The sequence below is a fragment of the Pelobates fuscus genome, chromosome 4, assembly GCF_036172605.1.
Source record: "Pelobates fuscus isolate aPelFus1 chromosome 4, aPelFus1.pri, whole genome shotgun sequence".
NCBI classification, from domain to species: domain Eukaryota; kingdom Metazoa; phylum Chordata; class Amphibia; order Anura; family Pelobatidae; genus Pelobates; species Pelobates fuscus.
The window spans coordinates 60,109,852-60,127,274 of NC_086320.1; the positions used below are offsets into that span (position 1 = coordinate 60,109,852).

A 17,423-nucleotide genomic window follows, 5' to 3' on the forward strand; every position below is an offset into this window, starting at 1 on the left:
TATCCTTGACACTGATTTCTCTAACCCCACAAAGTACGGTTCTTCTAGCATCAGTGATCCTTAAAGGGATTCTATAGCGCCAGGAAAACAAAGCCGTTTTCCTTGCACTATACGTCCTTACAGTGGCCCCCTTCCTCGCGCCCCCTCCCCCGGCACTGGAGGGGTTAAACCCCCTTAAGTCACTTACCAGAATCAAGCGCCAATGTCCCTCGGTGCTGGGTCAGGCTCCGCCTACGCTCGGCAGGGGAGACCTAATGCGCATTATTAAAGGGACACAGTAGGCATATAAAGCAAGTCAAAGATATAAATAATAAACATAACAAGTACGACTCTATAAATTCCTTATTTTGCAGAACTTGTTAACAAGCCTGGATGAGGGTTCCAACAATCAGGAGCCTTTCATTCTCATCTAGTTTCTCCCCTTGCTCCCCCCAAACTTCTGCCCTCAGCTTCTTTTCCACTTCTGCGTGGTTTGTCTAGATTTTGATGACAATGAATAGACTGTAAGTCCTGAGCATTCCCAGAAATAAACAAATCAATAATAGACTGACTTCACTGTAGAGGCTGTGTTGGAAAAATGATTATGGAATTGCAAATGTATTAATGAACACCTTACAGATTTAGAGTTTGTAGAAGGAAAATGGAAAGTTATAAAGTGACGTCTGAATAGATAGTCTGTGTTAAACCTAAATGGAGTGTCAGTAGGGTTCACATAGGGGGTAGGCTATGGTGTGTATTGCATTGATAAGATCACAATGAGAGTGTTGTGTTTATCTCAATGGACATGATCTCTCTTGTGAGGATACTTGTAACAAGAACAAAATCGATACCCGTTACTTTCTCTCAAGTCTTTCCTTTTAAAATAAAAGCTTGCATGTATTATAACCTGTTGTGTTTTATTCCATGATGCATACATATAAGTAAATACAATACAATTTCCTGGCTTATCCTTGGAGGTGCTGATGTTTAGATAATTTCTCGTGGAAAGCGTTCCATTTCCAACTAAAGATCGAGCTGGTAATGGAGACATTTACAAATCCTGATGTCATGTGCCTGGTATCTTAATAAAGTGCTCTGAGATGGTATCAGTCATTCACATTACTCATGGTTTTGGCCAATGGTGCTTCTTGCCAAACAAGATTTAAAGGGGGAGTGAAGGGCATAGGAGAGAGGACATGGGTGGCATGGAAAGGGGGCTGTACTGCCATTGGGCACCTTTAGCCCGTGTGCAGGTGTCAGATGTCAAATATCCTCAGAATTGCTATGATGATGCCGGAGGTGGTAAAGCAAACAGCCTTCAGGCACCATTAGCACTTCAAATCACTGAAGTGGTCATGGTGGTTGGAGTAACACTGTAAAGATGGGTACCTCAGTGGAACAATGGTAAGTCAGGAGATGTACTGTAAAGCGATATTAATTTATGTATTCTTTAGAAAATATACACAGAGGCCTTAATACTGTATATATTATATTTTAAACGGTAAAAAATAATGTAGCAGTTTTATTTGGTGTTTTTGATTTTTATAAATAAAAGTGTGGCGAAGATGTTGCAAATCGTCCCTGAGGCTCCCTGAAAGTAATAGGAGAAGCACTGTGCTTTTCTTTGCTCCTCCTGATAGAAATCAATGGGATAGAGTAACACACGGGCAATACGGCAATATTTTTTATTTTAGATGTTCTGCATTTTCATAATTGAATCCCTGGAGATTATTTTCCCAAATTAGTTATTCTGTCCCAAATAGTTATATTCAGTTTTCATATAATTGTTTAGTGAATACGTCCCTTTCAGGATTATATACTAAATTGTGAATTGTTTGAAATTAACAAAGGAATTTCAAATGAACACAAAAACAGCTGAATTGCAAACAGATGACTTGGAGAATTTTCCCATTTTGGGCTTTTTGATCTTAAAATTGTGATAAGTTCCTAAACAAATTCACAGTTTAGTGAAGAACCCTGTAAATACTGAACTATCTCAAGCTCTCTGTGTGTTCTCCTGTGTCATTGTCTTCAGCAGGGAAATTACGTTCTAGCAGTCCCTTGTATGGGGTAGTGAAAGCTGTACTTATCGCACACAAGCAGGCATACATACGCTTCACACAAATGAATTGTTCTGCTCAGAAAAGCCACATATATCTTCATGTATCTTTATTACAATGTGTCTTTCATTAAATACATGTGCAGCTATGACTGTTGTACTGTTCTGCAATGAGGCAGGGCTCTCAACTGTCCCTATTTCGGTGGGACAGTCCTGATTTTAGGATCCTGTTCCACCATATCGATTTAGTCCCCTGGTGTCCTGCAGCCAGAGACATTAAGGAATTGTCCTCCAGCATCACAGCACAAACCCATTAAATATGCTTTTAGGCTGTGCAATTAGGACCGAGAGCGCTTCAGCAATGCTCTCTGCATGGTCCTGTAGTTTGGGAGCTGACGTGTCCTTAACTGCAATGCTCCCTTGAAGGCCCGCACACCCATTTCAAGTTCATACCACCCAATGATGGAAGGTATGTATCAGGGATATATAGTCACTAAACATTGCTATCAGGAAATTTGACATTTCAGTCCAAAAATAGGACAGAAAAAAACTACTGATCAGACATTCCCTATTTATTATAGTTGTAGTGTATTCAGAAAGTAGATCTCTTCAAAAATCTGTTATTTTGCTTTGTCATTATGGGGTAGATTGAGTATAGATTGATGTGAGGAAAAAATAGTAATAATTTAAACAATTGTAGTATCATTAAAGGGACACTATAGGCACCCAGACCACTTCAGCTCAGTGTCCAAGTCCCACTTAGTCCTGCAATGTAAATTATTGCAGTTTTAGATAAACTGAAATAATTACATTGCAGGACTAAGACTGTCTCTGGTGGATGTCAATTAGACAGCCACTACAAACACCTGTCGCCTAGATGACGCTGGACGTCCTCACGCTCTGCATGAGCACATCCGGCGTCAGTGAAATCACAATAGGCAATGCTTTCCCTTGGGGAGGGCCTTCTGTGCTCATAGCATTTGAGCATTAGCCCCCTGTTGGTGGAGTCTGGAATCGTGTAAGTGACTAAAGGTTTTTTGTTTTTTAACCCTTCACATGCCGGGGAGGGGAAACCGGAACACAAATCTGTATTCCTATAGCCCCCTCTAACACTATAGAATCCTTTTAAACAGCAACATTGAAAAGTTTGGAAAATAATAAATGGACCGGAATACTTTCTGTATATATTACTTTACTGAGACATATTCATTTGTATGCATACCTGGGTGATTCCGTGCCCCAACGTTTCCCCCTTTACCTTTCCCTGGAGTAGAGGGCAAATGAGCCACAGAAAATATGGCTGCAAAGTGGGTAGGCTACCTCTATAATGGGTATAACTAGTTGGGAAATGAGGAAAGGGAAGCTGCACTCCCACAGCCTAGAGATGAGTGGTTTAACCAGAGTTTTAATAAAAAGGTGCCAGACCCAGATCCTCCAGGAAAAATGTGGGAGTTTCTCTGAAATGTGTGCATGCACATATCTGAATGATACTCTGTTCGTTTAGACAGAATATTAAAATCTGCAAAAAGGAAAAATAAATCTTAGTCTATTAAAAGATTAACCAAAACCGTATGATTTCTTCCAAAACTGTAATAAAATATTATAAGTTGTGACTCTGATAATTGTAGGAATGGTTTTTATGACTATTTTCTGATGGTTCACAGTTCTTCTGTAGCAGTTTTGTATTCATTGCTGTGTACATGATATACTTATTTTTTTTTTTTTTTTTTTGTAGATAGAGATACAGAAAAATGGCTCTGGCAGCCTGTCGGATAAGCAGATGTTCACTTTTAAATCTTAGTAATTATGTCAGTTTTTCCAACACTGTAAGAGACTCCACAGCAATAGCCCAAATAATGCTAAAGAGAAAGGAGACGGCTCAAGTGAGGCACTTTGTCAGTCAATTTCACATCATTGATACAACATGGAGCTGCATTTTACTTTCTGGAAAAAGGTTTGCCCAGTTCAGCACTCAGATTGAAACCCCAGTATGTCATCCAGATAGTAATCTGCCTTCTGCCAGCCTACATTTAAAGCAGGAGAATGCTGTTCTACCCATTATACAGATGGAAGCACTGCCAGAAGGTATAAAAGCTGTCATTACAGGCTTATCAATCAGGCTTTTTAAAAAATATTATTATACAGATAATTTGTTTAAAATATATATGCAATAACAATAATTTTTAATACCATGAAGAAATATGCTAACATTTAAAGCTAGGTTTTGTAGCTCTATAGCAAACTTGTCAAGACTCGTAAGTTGGTCAGCTAATAGTGACGTTCCCTTTAACGCTTTGCGATGCTTTAGAACCTTTTTTTTTTTTTTTTTTAGGAATTGTAGTTCCATTGCCAGCTCTAAGGTAGACATCTACGGCTGTACTACAACTTCAAGAACTCTAATAGAGTTATCTACTAAAATGAGAACTCCAATTACATTTTAAATGTAAAGGGCCGCTAAAGTCATCGATACCACTTCATCTCAATGAAGTAGTCTAGGTGCAGTGGTCTTGTCATTTTCACCCTGCAATATAAACCATTGTAAAATGTGTACATTGTAGTGTTAAACACACCTCTAGTGACTGCCTTCCAGACAGCCTCTACCTGGCACGTGATGTGGCAGCTCATAGGAAAACATTTAAATGCACATCATGTCCCTAGTGCTCCTTTATGATGAGCATTGGATTGGACCATTGTCCGAAGAGGTCATGCCTCCTCGTTGATGTGAGCAGTGCAAGGGAGTTTTAAATCTATTTTTAGCGCAAATGTGGTGGGGGGAGAGAGGTTGTATTGCTAATGCTACAGTGCTCCCCTAAAGTTATAGTAACCTATGCCTTCCGCTTGGCTACTTTGGCCTGAAATGTGAAAATCACTTGGAATTCTGTTTAAATTCTCGCTTTAGTAAATAAATCCTGTAAGCCTAAACATATAGCTGTGTCATTGACGCAAAAGGGGAAATGTTTTGGGTTTAGAGAGAGGGGAACAAAGAGTGAGCTTATCAAGCAAAACAAATTTATTTTTGTTTAAATACTAAAGGTTATTAAAATGAATATAGCACAAATAACTGTAAAGTAACATATTTCATCTAACGTGGGCTTCTGGAGTGTCCTTTTAATGAGACATTGCAGAAAAAGGGAGCAGTTGATGGCTTCTAAATTGAGTTAATTTAGAGACACTGCTCTCCAAATCCCCCTTCACAGACAGAGATCCATGAGATACCATAACTCCTAGCCCTCTTATTGGACCTCTTTTGGGATAAGCACCCTTTATAGACAGAGGGATAGTAGATGGCTAAATTTTTATGCAAAATAACCATCTACCAAGTTCCACCCTCAGGCAGTTTTATAGGCAATTGGAAAACATCGGTAAACATGCATAGTACGCGAATGAGCATCAAGAATTGATGTGTAGTAATTTTTTTATGATCTGTACTGAAACAAAACAGTGCAGGTCCACTGCAGCTGTAGAGGAGCCTAGGTAGGACTACACTTTTGGTGTATGAGAGTACAACATTATCAGCTCCTCTTTCACCAAATTTTTATGCTACTTATTTTAAATGGCATAAAGCTCTGTCACACCTGGAAATTCTCCAGTTATTTGCGAACAGTGCTTAAATCACATCGTTGCAGTGATCGGCTGCATACAAACCACAATTTCAGATAGTTTGTAGCAAAAGGTTTAACATGTTATATAGGCTTTAAAAACAAAGGATAAGCAAGCTCTTTCAAGGAGGCTTTGCAGTAAACCTTACACAAGGTCTTGTTTCAGGATTTCAAGTGGTTGCTACAAGTGTATGCCTCTATTATTTGAACCATACCTTCCATAATCCTCAAATATCCCTGACAATTATAAGAATTGCAGGTTGGGAACAGCCGTAGATCTGCAGACTCACTAACAGTGCCTTGAATAAAAATGGGAATACGATGTTTGCAGTGTGTATGTATGAAATCTAGGTTCTCCTTTTAATATATCCATGTACATGCATATATGGCCACAGTTTCTCTTTAATTGCACTGATATCTCCCATTCATTTTATTATGTAAATTAGATAACAAAGTGATATTCATTGCTCCCTTTATATGTTTTCTGGGAGATGTGATAGACTAGATGGATGGAGTTATGTTGAACACACAAATAGAAATCCAGCCGATATAGCACCCAACGAAACTCGTATGAGCAAGCGCCGGGGCACAAAATGCATTCAGTGTGTTTCCTGTTTTCGTACATTTGGATTTATGATCGCCTATTGTGTGCCATATATTTTTCTTGAATATTACATTCTTTTAATATCTGCATTCTCTTGCCACATTCTATAGAGTTTTTTTGTTTGTTTTTTCTTTTTTCCACCCCTGTTTTTTTGTTGGATGGTATACTGACGGGATTTATATTTGTATAGCTGCAGTGGAGAACCAACCTCCCTTTGTGGAGGAGGTTGGAGTTATGTTTATTCAGCATTTAATAGTGTCTTGATCTGCTTTCCTGATTATTTTTTATTTTATTTTTATTTAAACTTATGGTGACATTAATTTTTCTCTTAACAAAAAGTATGCATCTTCGATCATGAAAAACAGGTGTGATTGATTTGTTGCAGGATGCTGTGTTAAAGGAATGTTTGCAATGAGGTTGCTTGGTTTGTCCCTAAAAACATGTAAAATGACTGAAACTAATACCAAACCATTCTTTTTTTTCATTTACTTTTAAATTCTCAAGTTTTGGAGGGTGCGCCTCCCTTGTCCCCTTTGGAAGAAATTACCGAAAATGAAGCTGCGCAGATCGAAATAGATATTCCAATTCCTCCAGAGTCATTCTCACTTCGAGACTATGTGGATCGTTCAGAGACCTTGCAGAAACTTGTTTTGCTTGGTAGGTGATGTGGGTTGAACACTTTTTAAATGTATACATACATCATTGATACAGTTTAGTCTTTTTTTTTTTCTAGGTAGATACTTAGGGAACTTAATCTATTACTAGTAAGGCAGTGCATTTTGTATTATCAATTATATTATCTGACACATTTCCACAAGATGTGGTGGAAATTTATAAAAAAAAAAAAAACTTCAAAGTCACAGTAAGGAAATACAGACCTGTGGTGGGGAAATAATCAGCAGGGATATTAAAGGAATTCTCCATTGGAAAAAAATATATTTTTTTAAAAACAATTTAGTAGATATAACCACCAAAAACCATTAATGTATTATTTTTTTTCTGCATGATTTTCTTGGGGCTATATGAAGAAACAGCGTGTCGGCTGCAAACCTGCAGCCCTGCCCTCTTTCCCTGACACAGACTTTCAGTCTGCGCCAGGGAATACTCTAATCACTTATTTCTCGTTGAAAAGTCTCTGTGATTGAGCCGTGAGAGTGCGCATGCACATGCAATCATGGCTTTCCTTTGCTTTTTGATGAGCTGTGTTTACAAGGGAGGAGGCCTGAATGACAGCCATCGTTGTGTTTCTGTCCCAATTTTAAAAGTGCAGATTTTTATTAAAATTGGCACTTTTATAAACTGTTTAAAAACATAAAAAATGCATTAAAACATAAAAAAGCGGTTTAAAGGGACACTCCAGGCACCCAGACCACTTCTGCTCATTGGAGTGGTCTGGGTGCCAATGCCCGCTCCTAACCCTGCAAGTGTAATTATTGCAGTTTTTTATAAACTGCAATAATTACCTTGCAGGGTTAACTCCACCTTTAGTGGCTGTCTACTAGACAGCCACTAGAGGGAACTTCCTGCTTCATAGCACAGGAAACCTGTGCTAGAGCGTCGCTGGACGTCCTCACGCTGTGTGACCTCCAGCGTCGTTCAAATCCCCATAGGAAAGCATTGAAATTTGTTTTCAATGCTTTCCTATGGGGAGCGCTAATGCGCATGCGCATTGCCGCGCATGCGCATTAGGTCTCCTCGGCCGGTGGGCGGGATCAGTCTCACCCACCGGCCGACGGAAGCACAGGGAGGAGCGGCACAGAGGAGGAGGCAGCGACGAGGGACATCGCCGCTGCCTCAGGTAAGTGACTGAAGGGGTTTTCACCCCTTCAGTAACTGGGGATTGGTGGGTGGGAGGGAGAGGGACCCTTCAGTACCAGGAAAACGGATCGTTTTCCTGGCACTGGAGTTTCCCTTTAAGACTAAATGGAAGGATGGCGCCAGGGAACTCCAGACACTCTATCCACATCAATAAGATGAAGCTGTTATAGCGCCTACTGTCCCTTTAAGCTGTATATTGTACAATATGCAACCAAGATCCTTTATGGGAATTGCATACACATTGGCTGCTGGTGAAGTTCATGTTGCAGTAAAGTTTATTAATAGTTTAGTGCATTCTATATGATTGTGGTAAAAAAAATATGTATTGCCCGTTGTGGTGAAGCCCAAAATCTTATTCCATTTACAAATTATTTCTATAAAACTATATTCGTATTACCGGTATATTACTATAAACCATTTTCAAAGCTGTGCTAGAAACGTGGCCCTAAAATAGTATATTAGAACAGTGGCCCTTAAAGCTCAGGTTCTCAACGTAACATTTTTTTATAGATACAAAATTTTTAACTGGATGCCATCCAGTCCTTCTGTATCGGGCAGTGGTGTATTGCGTAATGACAAATGTTATGCAAAGTAGAAATCTTCTCAGTACAGTCTAAAATCTTAAACTGTTTCAGTATTCTGGCCCCAGAGGGACAGCTCTGCATTTAATCCATTTTATTTTCTATAGGAATGTTTCTTTTTTTTTTTTTGTAGCAAAGCTCTACAAAATGTCTGTCTGTGTCTGTCGGTTGCACTAACGGTGACAATGCAGGTTTTACATTTGCTGTTTTTTCTCTTACCTCCTGAACAATATTCATCGCATTTTCAATGAGAAATTCACACTGAAGTAAAAGGCTTATTAAATCGTTCTTACAGGCTTTCATAGAACAGTTTAGAAAGGGGTATTGTTTCCTTTGACAAAGTAAATAGAAAAAGCAGGTGAAGGCGCTCTCTAAAATAACTAAATATACGGCAGCAGTGAACCAGCAGGACTTCCCAATACCTGCTAATAACCAAAAAGTGCAAAAACAGAGTGGTAGACCGCGCCACAGAAGAATTAGAAGTAGTTAAAATATGAAAATGATATATACATACATACAGGATATTCCAACAGTATGGTGGTGTATATAAACCTTGAGAAAATACAAATAAAAACAATGATAGTGCAATATGTCAATTAAAAAGCTTTTAAATAAAATATACGGAAAACCAGTAAAAAGGCTAACTCACACTTTGCAGAGCTACTGAGAGCTCTGCCGTATAGCGCCTGGACGGTATAATCCTCGTTTTGGGATATAGGAATAATGGTGGGATGTAGTATCCAAAGCTCCACAGCCGTGCATAAAAACAAGAACACAAATAAAATCCAATGGTATAGTATGTACTATAAATAATTGGTAAAAGGAGAGGCAAGTATCCTACTTACGTTTTTCAGAGCAATGACTTGCTCTGGTGATGAGGGCTTGTGGTGGTATAATCCCCACCAAGGGATATAGGCAGGATCCAAAGTGCACCAGGAACAAAAAGTAAACCAAAGAGAGGAGTAGGGGATACTAATGATTCCATTGTAATTCGGTGTGTGCACTCTTCCTCTTCCTGCTTCGACCGGAAGTGACGCATCGCGGCTCGCAAGGGTTGGTGGGACATATAGTTCGTGTATTACTATTAACACCGGTAGTCGCGTACGTCGCCAAAAAATTACGTAACGCGGCTAGCGGTGGTTGCTGGGACAAGTAGTTCTATAACTGGAAGCTGTACAATTCAGTATATAAAAACCCTCGGTTTACAAAAGAGAAGAAAGGGGGTTACAAAGGCACATATTTACCAACTTCTTCATGAATAAACAATAAAGAGTGTATGTGTGTGTATATATATATAAAAAGACACATTTATATTATGTAGAATAAAAACAAATTAGTGAAAATAGCATATTTAGTTAAGTTTAGTGGAAATATCCTTATAACTCTGCTGTACTTGTATATAGAGACAACAATACTAATATACTTAATAACCTCTTTATAGGCTGATTTTTACAAAAGAAATCTCATATATTCCTATCTGGAGATATACTTATCCATTAACATTTAAGCTATTAACCAAGAGCAACAGCAAATAGTTACAACAATATAAGTAATAATAGCTTATAAAACCAAAGAAGAACACATATATTACAAGTGATCAAAGTTGTGACTGGATAGAATATACATAGGAGAGGTGTATATAAAAAATGAGAAATTGAGGATACATATATTAAAAGGAGTATCATTAAATATAAAATTAAATAGGACCATTATAGAAAAAATTCATTTTTATAAAAAATTAAAAAGATCAAACTCGGCATTTAAGCCATTAGGATGTAGTGTATCTAAAAAGTAGACCCACTCCATCTCTTTTTTGCCCAATTTTTTTAACCATATCGCCACCTCTCCAATGTTGAGATAATTTCGTGATACCGATAAATTTTAGGAGACGTGGGTCATTATTGTGTAGTTCAAAGTGAGAGGATACAAGGTGATTTTTAAAACCCTTTTCGATATTCCTACAATGCTCTCCAATTCTAATTTTCAGGGGTCTTATAGTTCTCCCTACATATAGTAGGCCGCAAGGGCATTCTAATAAATAAATTACATTTTTACTCATACATGTAATAGTATCCTTAATCTCATAGTTTTTACTATTATTATTTGATTTAAAATTCAATGTATGTCTACTCATCTTTTTGGTTTTCTTACAAGCTATACAACAATTACATCTAAAAAATCCTTTTTTTTTTTTTTTGTCAATCTTTCTTTTATTAAGGTATGTTTGAGGGGTACAGAATAAAGAATGGTAAATGCATAAGTGATTCACAAAATAGGGTCAAAACAGTGCAAACAGTGTTCACGTGCATATTCCAAACAGAATCGCCTTATATTATTTTGTATGTGTCGATCGAATGGTAGCGTATTGTCAGCAGGTTAAAGTGAAAGTCAGCTTGTCAGGCGTGGTCCATTTAATGTAGATAAAACTTCCCTGTCTGTCCATGTCCCGTTATTTACCCATACCTTCCCATTTTGCTCATCCTAGCGCCTGTGCAGTTTTGTCATGGAGGTATGGTTGATATTCATGAGGTCTGTTTATAGCCCTATCCCTTCCCTTCATGTAATTTTACCGAGCAGTGTCAAGGTCGGGCGGTGGCGGCACTTGCTAGGGAGATTCAGCTTTACCCCTATAAAGAAGAACAGGTGCAGCTGACATTGGCAAGATTCTGAGGCCAGCAAGGTAAATTAATAACATCAGTTCGTGGCATGCAATTAGTTGAACGTAAAGGTGTGAAGGTACAGTACAGATGCATCTAACCAGTCTTATTGTTCGGTGCATGTTAGCAAATAAGCTTATCAGGGGTTTCAGGGTAAGTATGTCCAGTGGGTAACAAGCTAGAAACATTTTAGTTATATATATGTACTGCTGAGCAATGCAATACTAAACGCAACATAATAAACATATATTACAGCCAGATTCTGTAGCTCAGGGAGCTGATGAAGAATGACTGCTACAGCTGGTAGTGTTGTCTGAATCGAGTCAGGTCGTGCGACTTTGTCTACCTTCTCCATTCTCTACCTATTAGTTGGTGGCTAAGCTCCCGTGTGGGTGGGGAGCTAGGTCATAGCATCTCTCAATACTGAAGTCGTCAGGTATTGGTTTCCCGGGCGTCGGTCACTCGTCTGGGGGTTCTGTCATGTCCGGGTTCGCGTGAAGTCCTTGTGAGGTAGACGTGTGTGTTGGTGGGTAGGGTGTCTGCAGTTCCCGGGGTCTAAGACCTCGGCATGCCTCTCCGTTTCAGCCAGTGCGCCCTCGTCCCACTGTGGATGCCTGCCGTGTGGCTGAGCTAGCGGCTCAGTCGCAATCGTGTATCGTGTTGGACTGTGAGGTTTGAGGGGCGCATCATCGTGTGTGGGTGTGACCTACTGCGGGTCTATCTTACTGTAGCAGGGAAAAGCGCGTAAGGGCGAGAGGTGGGGGAGGAGAGGGAAAGGTAGGGCGGGAGGGGAGGGTAGGGTCATTTCTGGTCTATGGTGATAGTGGGCGAGAATCCGCCCCCACACCCAGCCAAAGTGTCCAGCCGAGCGCACCGATGGTTCCCAAACCAATCGTGAGGGTCTTTATATCTCCTTTTGCCGATCATCCCGTTTTCGTGGCAGACCGTAGATTCCCATGTTTCCTGTCTATCTTCCAGATATGAACATTAGCCACGGCGTCCAGGTTTGTAGGTAGTGTTCTGTGGTTCCGCGTAGGGAGGCCGTTAGCTGTTCCATCCCGCGGATCTCCTCCACTTTGGCCATCCATTCCTGTTGGGTGGGCACCAGTGCAGTCCGCCACTTTATGGGGATGAGTAGTTTGGCCGCGTTCAGCAGATGTTTAGTTAGCGATTTTTTTGTATTTCGCGAGGGGTATCGGCGTGTGGTGGAGAAGCATCTGGAGCAGTTGAAGCGGAAGATCTGAGTCGGTGATATGTTTAATCTGCAAGTGTATTTGTTGCCAGTATGGGACTATGTGTCTACAGGACCACCAGATATGTAGATCCGTGCCGTCTTCTTCTCAGCAGCGCCAGCAGGTCGCGGGGATCGTTGGTATCATCCTGTGAATTCTTGCGGGGGTCCTGTACCAGTTGGTCAGCAATTTGAAATTGAGTTCCTGTTGTTTGGAGCACAGTGAGCTTTGGTGCGTTAAGATGTGGATTTTCGTCCATTGGGGGTCCGTCAACGTTACTCCCGTGGCCTCCTCCCAGCGCGTCGTATGGTTGAGGTGTATAGGCTGTTGTGATGACAGAAGCATTGCGTAGAGATTCGAAATTCCTCTGCACAGGTGTGTGCGTTTCGTGCAGAGCTGTTCGAATTCTGTCAGGGGCCTATGGAACAGACGCCTCCCCTGTTGAGCTAGGTGGTAGGTTTTAGTTTGGAAGTACCTAAACCTATCAAGACCCGAGGGAGTACGTTCCGGCATCAAATCCAGTAGTTGTTTCAGCTCTTGCCCCGAGCACCACTGGCGCATGTACGTCCAGTCTGAGAGTCCGAAGGTCGCGACATCCTGTAGTGAGAGTCCTCCCGCCAGGTCTGGGTTATGCGTGATCGGCGTCAGTGGGCCCGGGGTGGTGGTCAGCGTGAGGGTGGTTCTGATGGAATACCAGGCTCGTAGTGTCGCTCCAATGAGCGGTAAAAAATCCTTTTTTATTATTTAAAAAATTATTCAGAGTATTTGAATTTTTTTGTTAGTATAGTTTTTTGTAAGTTGCATTTTTAAATTCGGGGCCCCACTGAATACTGTTTTTGGTTAGTCTGGGATAATTTTCCCTAATATTGTATCCTCTTTCAATAAGTGCCAGTTGTTTCTTTTCTTAATCTGTTTGTTTTTGTTATTGTAGTCCAAGACTATGGGTAACGTAAATTTGTTCCCATCTTTTCTATTCTTTAGGTCTTTATTTTTAATTAATGTCTCTCTATCTATATTCGATATTTCTTTTATAGTTTCTTCTATTATCTCTTTGTTGTATCCTTTTTCAATAAATTTCCCTTTCATCTCGTTCGCCTGGATTCCAAAAACATTACCTTCTGAGCAATTACTCTTTAACCTGAGGAATTGACTTTTGGGGATGCTGTTGAGCCAACTTTTGTAGTGGCAACTATCTGTTTTAATAAAATTATTAACGTGAACTTTTTTAAAATGAGTTTTTGTGTGGATTTTTTTATCCTTTATATAGATGTCAAGGTCTAAAAAAGTGACATTAGTCTGACTAAAATCTGCTTTTAAAATTATACCGTCATCTTTTTGATTTAGGAATTCAATAAAGTGGCTTGCAGTAGGGAGGGAAAGTATTGAACATTACCGCCCATTATGGCAAATTTGCCATAGTTAGTGAGCTTTTATGGTGTAATATGAACTAAATATACTTTGTGAAACCATAGACCAGTGATGGCAAATGTATCAAGCATGGCACAGCTGGCATGATGGCTGATGCCTCTGTTGTGCCACAAGGAACCTCTTTCTCACACATTGTTTGGTATAGTTTACACTATGGTTATTGAACATCAGTGTTTCAACCATTTATCACCTAAGCCAGGGGTGGGGAACCTTCGGCTCTCCAGATGTTTTGGACTACACCTCCCATGATGCTTTGCCAGCATTATGTGTGTAAGAGCATTATGGGGGATGTAGTCCACAACATCTGGAGAGCCGAAGGTTGCCTATCCCTCCTAAGCCCATCTACTCACTGAGCACCTGCATCTTTCTATTGCGGTCTGGCTGTGTCATTTTATATGCCTCTGCAATGCTTCAGTCTCTACACCACCTCTTGGTCCACCTTATATCAAAACATTTGGTGCATCTTAAACTATCAGACTTATGATTAGTGCTGGTTTTCCATTGGATAATGCGAGCATTTCACATATCATAGTGATGGCTAACCTTGGCAAAGCCGATACTTTTGAACAACATTTTCCTAAAAGGCTGGCTAAGAATCATGACATCCTGTTACTACAGAAACCGTGGTTTATGATAGTAAATTACACCAACACTCCACTGGCCTATGCTAAGTAGCAGCCAGTGTCCACAAGATCTATATTTCCTGAGGTGAATACCGTGTCTCCCATAAACCCTTGCTGAATGTTGAACTTGATGTTTTCCAACCCATATTATGGTTACATAGCATGTGTTAAAGGGGAAAAAGGTTGAGGGAAAAAATAAAATTGCCAGTGCTTATACAAAAGGGAACATGTGAAGCATGGGGAGACTGAAAAAGACTGAAAAAGGGGAACAAGTGAGGGAAGGGGGAAGAAGAAGATTTGGAGAAAGAGAGGTTTGTAGGCAGAGGGCATAAGAAAAAGGGGTGAGAAACACATGTGACGGAGCAATAAATGGATAGAGGCGGGTATAGAGAGGTTAAAAAGGAAAGATGGGAATTGAACGCACCTATACATACACACTAAACACCCACCCATAATGTGTCTGTAACTCTTTTTTTATATCAGAACATTGACATTGTGATTGCTTTCACATTGTTAACCATTAATGTGCTGATAGTTATCAAACTAAGGTATCATATTAATTGTTTTTTTTTTAGATAAACTTTTTAAAAGATCACAATCTGAAAAAAATGCCCATAGACTTTAATGGTGACTTCTTTAGATAAATCATTTGTAACATTTGTCTAACTGATTGCCATAGTTTGAAAATCGTATCTAACAAAATTATATTGAGGCCTAAATTGGAATGTATCCCACAGTGTTATCCTTTAAGATCTTATGATTTTTTTTAAATTTGAAGTTAACTTGGCATGATTTAAATATTTATATCCTAAATTCGTCTTATAATTATTTGTTTTTAGAACTATTCCCACTCCTCCCTCCCCCCCCACCCCACCCCCAATTGTCAGCTTGTCCTGCTTTCTCCATTTAGCACTGCTCTTTTAATAAGTGTTTATTTTTATTTTTATCAGATCATTAATATGAACGTGGGGTTTCCAAACCAGTGAGGCCCGTTCACCCTTTGAGATCAATTTAGCAATCCATAAATTCACTGCATTGCATTTTTAATAGAAATGTAATTGAACAGGCCTGTTTAATTCTGCAATGGAAATGTGCTGCTCATCTATAAAAATTAAATACCGCTGAAACCAATTAGAGCACAGCTGTTAATCATTATTTGACTTGTACACCTATAATGCTTCACAAAAGTCAGTCTATGCATTGAAAAACATGTCATCTGGTGCCATTTTTCAAATCTGTGACTCTGTCAAAGGGCAGTGATAGAGATGACACAATTGTCATTACAATGACACAAAGGCTTCAAAGATGGCACTCCAAGGCAGCCATCAATCTTGGTGTCTGGCGTAATTGTACACTCGAGTGTGTGATGTGCTATCATTGAAAAGAGTGCACCGTATACATTAAGAATGAATATACTATAGCCTGTGTGTCAACTTTTTGGAATTTGTCTTTCCTCCTGGCAGTCTATTCAGAAAGCCAGCTATAGAGGGTAATGCAGGGGAATAAATATGTCCTTTGACATATGGTATCAACATTGTGGAACATCCCTCCTCCTTCCCCCCCCCCCCCCCAAAAAAAAACACAACAATTTTGTGCCGTTGCATAAACCTTTTTTTGTATGTGCTGGTGTGTCTGTGTATCAAGGTGTGTGTGTTTGTGTTTGTATGTGACAGTGTGTGTGTCAATGTGTATCTGTGTGTCAAGGTGTGTGTCAGTGTGTATGTATCTGACACACATACACACTCACACTGTCACATAGTGGCACACAGATACACACTGTGTGTCAAGGTTTGTGTATATGTGTGTCAGTGTGTATGTATCTGACACACAGATACACACACCTTGACACACTGTGTGTGTGTCTGTGTTTGTATTTGCCGGTATGTGTATCTGACATACAGATACACACACACACACACACACACACAGGTACATAGTGGCACACAGATACACACCTTGAAACAGATACTGTCACGTACCCTTCGTCTCCATGTGACAGACACAGAGATAATTGCCTCCTTAAGACTAAGAGGAGTACCACTTGGCAGTCCTCTGCCATGATGCCTGGTACTTACGACATGTTGGAATGCCGACCGCTGTGGATCCACTCTATTATATAGCCCCACGTCTGTTCACGGTAAAGAAGAAGTCAGCGTGCGGGTGACGTCACGCAAAAGACGCACATGCACGTTTTAGAGTCAAAGGCCAGGTACGGCCAATCGGATCCGCAAGAGGGTTATTTAAACTCACTTATTCCTTTAGCCCATTGCCCTGTCGTGGTTTCCCTTAATTGGTTATCAGAGAGTGTGTTCCTGATCGTGTTTCTGGTTTTTGACTTTGGCTTCATTTGACTTCCCTGACTTCTGGCATCCTTGACTATTGACTTTTCTTTATCGCTGTGTCTCGTTCTGTGTCCCTGACCTCAGCTAATATATTGACTATTCTCTAGTACGTTAAGTCCGGCCACTCTAAGGTCCGGTTAGACGTTATCCTTAGTCCTAGGTGTGATACTATTCTGCGTGCTGGATCAACTGTAATCCTGACATACACACACCTTGACACACAGTGTGTATCTGTGTGTGTATCTGTGTTTGGATGTGCCAGTGTGTGTATCTGTGTGTGTGTGTATGTATCTGACACACAGACACACAAACACACACACACACACTCTGGCACATAGTGGCACACAGATACACATACTGACAGATACACACAACTTGACACACCGATACACACACACACACACACACACACACACTGGCCGATACACTGACACACATACATACATACATACATACATACAGATACACAAATTGGCACATACACACACTAACACAGGTACA

General features: G+C 40.0%; 1 protein-coding gene across 1 annotated transcript in view; it reads left to right on the forward strand.

The window, feature by feature from the left end:
* The window catches only part of MTERF3 (mitochondrial transcription termination factor 3), a 44,344-nt gene that overhangs the window by 9,832 nt on the left and 17,089 nt on the right, over positions 1–17,423 (forward strand). Inside the window, exons 2-3 of the mRNA XM_063451222.1 lie at positions 3,774–4,123; positions 6,746–6,898. Of these exons, the coding sequence (XP_063307292.1) occupies positions 3,790–4,123; positions 6,746–6,898 (487 nt within the window). The 5' untranslated portion in view covers positions 3,774–3,789. The remainder of the gene's footprint in view (positions 1–3,773; positions 4,124–6,745; positions 6,899–17,423) is intronic.